General features: G+C 37.5%; 1 protein-coding gene across 2 annotated transcripts in view; it reads left to right on the top strand.

Annotated features, from left to right (window-relative positions):
• The window catches only part of LOC108687038, a 17,573-nt gene extending 10,098 nt beyond the window's left edge, over nucleotides 1–7,475 (top strand). The window contains exons 3-5 of one of the 2 annotated variants that reach the window (XM_018192630.1): nucleotides 71–207; nucleotides 1,214–1,404; nucleotides 6,138–7,475. In XM_018192630.1, coding sequence (XP_018048119.1) covers nucleotides 71–207; nucleotides 1,214–1,404; nucleotides 6,138–6,365 — 556 coding nt within the window. In that variant the 3' untranslated portion in view covers nucleotides 6,366–7,475. The remainder of the gene's footprint in view (nucleotides 1–70; nucleotides 208–1,213; nucleotides 1,405–6,137) is intronic. The other variant, XM_018192631.1, reaches the window with a different exon arrangement.
• The last annotated feature ends 75 nt before the right edge of the window (nucleotides 7,476–7,550 follow it).

Consider the following 7,550-nt stretch of genomic DNA (forward strand, 5'->3'; position numbering starts at 1 on the left):
GTAGATAGATTTCTGATCGATAATTAATTTTATACGACCGAAAACGTTTTAGAAATATATTTTATTGCAGTGCTATGGACGTTGGAATACCGGTTGACAGTCCAAATCTGGTGCTGTTGTTTTACGTGGCTCAACTCTTCTTACGCGAACTGCACAAGAGTAAAAATCTCATATCCATCATACCCATGGACATGTCCGGATATTATGGTAAGTTGCACGTGTACGTTTACAATGTTTCAATAATGATCTATAAATTATTTATAGAATCTGCGGATATGTGCAGGGAAATGAAACAAGTCCACGTGGAATGTTACTATAACTTTTTTTTTATACAAGTACGTGGTCGTTGACGATTTTAATCTCGAGAGATAAATGAGTGCCTCGCCGACCGAGGCAAAATTTAATTCACATCGTTTTCGGTAATAACACTCTTAATTATATTCCCACGCGAGGGGCGATTTGTGCGTAAGAACAAGCGTAGCAAGAACGCCATCGGAATCGAGTCACGTTGCGTTATCGACTTGCACCGAGGCATAATATTAAATCGGTTTCTGCGGTCGCTTTGAACCAGGCCGGATAGACTGATTTACGGCATCCCAACGGACCATAACTCTCAAAACTACCGTGTACAGTTGTAGGCCGTTACGCGTTCGACGAATCCCAATTTCCGACTACACATCGCTTCCTACAATCAAGCCGAATTCTATTGTACACAACGTACACATGTCGGAGACAGAGTGACGAATCATCGTTTCATGCGTAGCGTTAATACACGTTTTTCTAACTTTTAACGGCATATGCCACGCTATAACGTGTAAGCAATATAAGGTATCTTTCTCTCTCATAAGTGAAACTTTGCTCCGAATAATTTATAACTATTTCCTTGACATTAGCACTATAGCTTGTTCCGGGAGCTCGCTTATTTCTGCCTCCGTTGCACATATTAAAGTTTATGGAAGCTTTTTTAAATCTCATCAAAAAAAAAGGTTGAGAAACGCCCTATGCACTTTTATATTAAAGTCATGTTAAACAGAGCGTTACGTATTAACATATTATATTATTAATAAGAACGTGATTATTATTTCCATCACACACTTCGCTTAAAATATTTCCCTTGGATATATTTCACGAATCCGGGAGAAGAAAGAAAGACATTGTTAAAATTGAATGACGTGAGAAATCTAACGACACAGTTTTCATTATCGCGTTACAGAGAACCGCGCCGGTCCCTCGTATATCGGCAATGTGGTCTCGCAGATCCTCCTGTGCAAACAGATTAGACCGGACTTCAACGAAGAGGAACTCTGCAGCATCCGAAAGGACTCGGAAGAGATCGGCCAGCTGATAGCAGAGCTACAAGAATTTATGCCCCAATCTGAGGCTGACACGGGTACAATTCCGCCGGTATCTTCGTCCATATTCCGCCCGAGAGCTTTGCCCTTTTCAGTGACGATCGTCTCACGAATCTATCAATCATGGTTTTCAGAAAGTAGATTTAACAACTTGTAGCAACGTATATATAAAAAAGAAAGGAAATTAGACGAAAGATTAAGTATACGAAAGAAGGGTTTTTGCTAAAGAAGAATCTGAAAATAATTTGTTAAACTATCAAAATATATAATTATGATGGATACTCGAGCTAGTTGTCAGAATATACAAATTTTTTGCAACATTGCTCGTCATGCTTGAGTTTCCTACGTAATTATTCTCATGTTCCAACAAAATTATTTTCAGAACTGTATTTAGTTGAATTTTTACATATTTTAGCAAAATTGTTTCTCCTGTGTATAATAATGTATTATAAAAATTAATATAATAAAGCATTTATTATATCTCCGATCTAGCCAAGCAAACAAGATATATTCGGATAATCGAAATTTTTATGGGTAATTAAATGAAGAAAGTCTATTTATCGTAACATTCTGTGAATTGTAACGAAATAGAGAAAGAGAGAGAAATTATTATAGTAATTTACCACTTTTCTTCATTCTTTCCATTTTATTTTCTCAGTTCTTTTGAGCTGTTTAATTTACATATTTGTTTTTTATTCATTGCAATGAATGGGGCCGCGCTTTCTTTCTGTGCTTCGTAACATCTGAGACCTGCTTCTAAAGCAGAAGATTGTGCCTCAAAATGACTGGGAATGTTGCTTTCTAGCGTTTAGATCTTGTTGGTACATGTTTGTTTCATGTTACTGGTACCGAGATGAAGACGTATGTTATATCGTGTATAACATACGCCTACATATGTTTTGCGTGAACGTAAATGTAGACGAGAGACGTTCATTCTCCTAGCAATGCCATTTAGATAACAGAGCTTAAACGATACATTCGGATAATAGAGGTTTTATCATATATACGTACAAAAATACACACACAAACATAAACATTTTTTATATATATATATATATATATATTTTTACGCTACGTGAAATATACGTCGAAATATTTCCGAACGCGGAGCGAGATTAAAAGAGGTGGAGGGGATGGGATAAATAGGTCGGAAAGTCTGTAGATGTAGATTTTGAAACGAGGCGGAAGAGATACGGAATAGGCATGATCGATATAATATGCAGAACGGAAAAGCATTGTGGGCTTTCGGGCACGTCATTAGTATGTGAGTACCACAAACGTGAGCTCGTGTCGATATATGGTGGACGCGGGAGAACGCCATTCGACCCTTAGACCCTGGTAATACGGGTCAAGGACGATCCATTCTGCAAAATCCGTTTGTCCGAAATGCATTCCTCCGGTCCGTGAAGGAAGCGCGGGTGAGCAAAAGTGGCAAATGCCAGAGGGCATAAAAAGAAGAGAGCGAAAAAAGAGCGGAAAGTGGGAGGGGGAGGGAGAATATATATATTCGTTGGCCAACAAATCTAGGCTGTCGTTCGTAAAACAATCTAACTCGTTTGTTCGATAAATATTGCCCTCTATTGTGCTGCAGGGAGTTGACTTAAGCGTGAAACAGGAGGATGGGAATACAACGAGGAGGAGAATGGGAGGAGAAGAATTCGAGACGGAGAAGACGAAAGGGTAGTTTAAGCGCGAATTAAACTATGTTTCTGCTTCATAAATCAATGTAATGCGGGAATAATAGCGGAGTTATATTTGAGACAGTCGTATTATTAATGAATGCGTAACACCCGGTAGATCCGGAATACCCCGCGCTTCGAATTTCAAACGTTCAAGTAATAATGACAACTAAATATGATTCATTCACCGGAGTGACAAGACGCAACCACTGAAAATCCTTTTTGTATTTTCATGCACAAATGTAGTCAACACAATATCTTACGGTATTTAAAAAAATTTTGGGCAAATCTGAATCCGAAAAAAAAAAATCAACGAGATATGACGAGTCAGACTAACGAACGTGGGAAGGAGAGGAAACAACGCGTGCGATGCAATCTAGGATTTATGAAAACAATATCGATGAACGTTTTTATATCGCACTCATCTGTATTCATGTTGCCAATTCGTGGCCAATTCAATGGCCGAAGACAACGTAATGTGCAAGCGCGAACGTATATGTAAAGAGAACGCTTTTCCCAGTATACGGGAAATCTCTCAATTTGCTGAATGTCATAATCAAACTCGCGCACAAAACTTGTCGTTTCTGATTCTGGTCGCGTAATGGTTTTTGCACGACAGCTAAATTTTAATCGATTTTAATGCGCTCCGCCGTCGGGGTGAGAGCTTGTTTTGCAAATGCATTCGCAACTAAATTAGTAATTAACAGTGAGAAGAAGGGATAGACAGAGGGGAGGTGCAAGGAGGGGAGGGGAGGTTTCCAAACACGCGCACGATTCGGGAACAAGGTCGGAGCCGCGATCCCAGCTTCCGCGGTTCACCAAGTGAGTTGAGTGCTCTGGTAAGCGAGTCTCCGCACGAACGTGACTCGGTTATCGAGAGGAAAAGCAGCGACAGTTTGATACGGAGTTATGATATGGGTCAAGGTCGCGCGAGTCGCGAGGAAAGAGGGGAGGGGGGGGGAGGGAGGGATCGAGATGATTTCCGCTCGAAAGATACGCGAGATAAAACGAGAGTTTTCCAGAAGACAGGTGGGCGGCCGCGAAATGTCGACCGCGCGTTTCTGAGCGTGGCGTGGACAAAGCGCGCGGACAAATCGCGAACAATTCTCGATAGAACTCGCTGAGTGGTACACTCGCACGATGAATCTGCAAACATTGTGAAATTCGCAGAACAATCTCACTGCTGGTTTACGAAGGAGAGAATTCGACAAATACTTCCGGCGAACGGAAACGCAAAGCAAAATTACCGCTTCTCCTGTACACTCCTCTCGTTTGACTTTGTAACCCTTCTGTTTGTTCCACAATACAGTTAGTATGTTGAATTAACCCTAATACGCGCGATTGAGTTCATTCGTGTCCTGCACATTTTTTTTTTTTCGAAAAATTAAGAGCATCGAACAATTAGATTAATATTCGTATAATATTTTTTAAATACACAACTTTTTTATAAATACTTTCTAAATATGTTAAGGTACATGCAAGATTAACATAATTTTTATTTATTAAAAGATGGAAATTAATCCGGAACACGAATAACTATTGTGTGTAGTACACTAAAAAAATTAATAAATATTATATAATAGTTTGAATAATTTTAAGTAAATATTTATTAGATATAAATATATATTGATACAAAAGCTAATTTTCATTATCATTTTTTCATTGAATATTAAATATTAAATATTTACTGTAAATAAATATTTATTTAGTACTATCTAATCAAAGAAATATGTATTAAAATTTAGTATATTTTTTTCAGTGTAAGGGTATCGAAAAATCATTGTATGCATTAAGAGTTAATACAGTATCGGTTAATGTTCTTCATTAAAACATATAATTACACCTTTTTATAAGACGCAAAACTGTGCAGTTATCGCTATCATTTTAGTTTTATCGGTGTCCCAATGAATTTTCGGGGATTTTTTTTTTTAAATAGAATAATTTGTTCGAAGATAATTTGGAATTTATTAAATTTCTGCGCTTATATATTACGCGTCGCTTCACTTCGATGTAATCTCGAATGCATATTCCGCGAATTGCAAATAATCGGAATTACTCGAAATTAATTTCGTTTCGTTGGACAGATAAATATAATCGGTGATAATGGATAGAGTTTATCTAACCGGAAGATATGTGTTACATCCGTTGTTTGGGATTAACACAAGCCGACATCCTTCTCGCCCGTTACATTAAACCTCGCGAGATTATCCTTGTACGCTTTCAATCTCTCGTGGAATTTCATATTCCTGTCGCTACCAACATTATCCGGGAAGACCCCGATGGTATTGCAATTTATAGCGATCGTCGCGTTGACAGAATTAAGTCGCCCTTTCAACAACGCAATCCTTTTCTCCTCCAGCTTCATATCTTTTCGTAAGGCTCGAAACGCATTAAGTATCTTCCCTTTTCAATAAAAAAAAGAAATAAAAAAAGTAGAGAGAACTTGAATAGACGCTTACCATAGTATCGTAGATTCTCATTCACACATTACGATGAGTGATTTCCAACAATGAGAATGTAACACAGTGAATTATTTCATCTTTGTTTAACATTGACAAACAACAAGATTGTAATGATTCACTGTGTTGCACTGTGTCATCTGCACTTTTTGCTGGAAAACATCCGATATGTCTCTAAATCTGTGCAACAATTTCGAATTTTCTTTCTTCAGAGTAGACAAAATAATGATCTAATCGTAAGTTAGATGATTTTCAGTAAAAGACACAGATATCAAGTAGAAAATAGAAATAAATATCATAAGACATCATCACGATCTTGTTTGTTATTTATAATTCATTTTTAAATATCAAATGATGTCATGATGATGTCTTATGACATTATAATTTAATTACGACTCTGTGTTTTACTTGGATAACACAATATAACACAGCACACTGAGAATCATTTCGTCTTTGCTTAACATTGGTAAATAACAAGAATGTAACGATTCACTATGCTACAGTGTCATCTGCGTCTTTTGTTGGGAAAAACTCTTTCTAAATCTGTGATAATTTCGAAATTTTAGGACCCTCTCTTTTATCCCTTCAGGCCATGGCAAAATAACGATCTAAGTCATAAAATTGTCTATCTCTGATTCTCTCCCTAGAGAAACCGGTGGCCCTTCACAATCCTGGGAACAAAATCAATCGGAACAACGGAACACGGAGGATGCACCGATGGAGCAGCAACAGAGACCGACAATCGTCCTACTTCCGCAACGGTTTCAGATTTCTATGCTGCGCCGCGAGTACTAATTACGTTTAACGTACATATAATTCATCTCGATTCATTAAAACGTAATATAGTTCCGATTAATTTAATAATGAATAATTAATACGCACTGATATTTTCACAGTGATTTCAACGCTAAATTCCCTAAAATAAAGTTAATAGGAATCGATGGGGCTTCGGCTTCGTAAACTAATCACGATGAAAAGTCCCATTTATAAAGTATCCTAAGAAAGGCGTAATAAATATTATAGTTTGGCGATTTATCTTCAAAGAAATGCTCAAAGTTGCTTCGCTTTCGACGAAGCTTTAATATCGCGCGTTCATTTATCGTAATTTCTTAACCAGTCTCCGCGTCATTAATATACATCTCTCTTGGGATACTCTCTATGAAAGACTATACGGACAAAGAATGTCGCAACGATACACTTCGTCGGATGATACACTTCGAGAAGCCTAATCAAAAGGCCTAAACCTGTCCCATTCGAGAGACATCCTTGGAACAAATTTTTAACGCACGTACAGCCGGTGACAATCAAAGTAGAAGCTCGAGACATCAATAATTATTACAAATCACATCGCAATAGATACGGGTAAACAGATGATGGGAATGGATGAGACAAAAAGGGGGAATTTCAGCATCTTTTTCGTCTTTCAGCAAGAATTCTAGTGGCACTCGATATTGCTCCCATTTTTTTGGACGTTCTTCTGTAGTCTTCTTTTCTAAGAACTCGCTGTCCCATTAAATTTCCAAGTCGCGGACAAAAGAGCCGCTGGTGTCGAGGAGCTCTTTTATTCAAGTCCACTCCACAATCATTTCATCAATCCCGCTATAATTGCTCGGATGATCTAACTCGAATTTTTTCAAAATCGTATCTCTTACGATAATCAATTTTCTCGGTTCGTTGCATTTAGATCTATCGTTTGTGTCAAATTTAATCGGAGATCTTCAACAACAAGGTAAATCTAATAAATAATCGCTCGTAATCAAAACTAGCTTGTAATCTTTCGATTCCGGGTCTTTAAATCCTAGAATCTAGACGAACGCATTCGAATATATTGTCAAATATATTGTCAGAATAAATCGCGTCTGTGTCGTGTCAAAACGAGTAGATGTACGTTATGGAGCAATTATAATATCCTAGCGTATTTACAAGTGAGTGGACCAACCTCGATCTATTTATAATGCGCGACGGATGCATTATAGCTCTAGGTATCCGCGTTTCGCATCTCGCGTTATATATATATATATATATGTATATATATCTATATATCTATATGTATATATATA

Source organism: Atta colombica, unplaced genomic scaffold (genome assembly GCF_001594045.1).
Source record: "Atta colombica isolate Treedump-2 unplaced genomic scaffold, Acol1.0 scaffold198, whole genome shotgun sequence".
Lineage (NCBI taxonomy): Eukaryota > Metazoa > Arthropoda > Insecta > Hymenoptera > Formicidae > Atta > Atta colombica.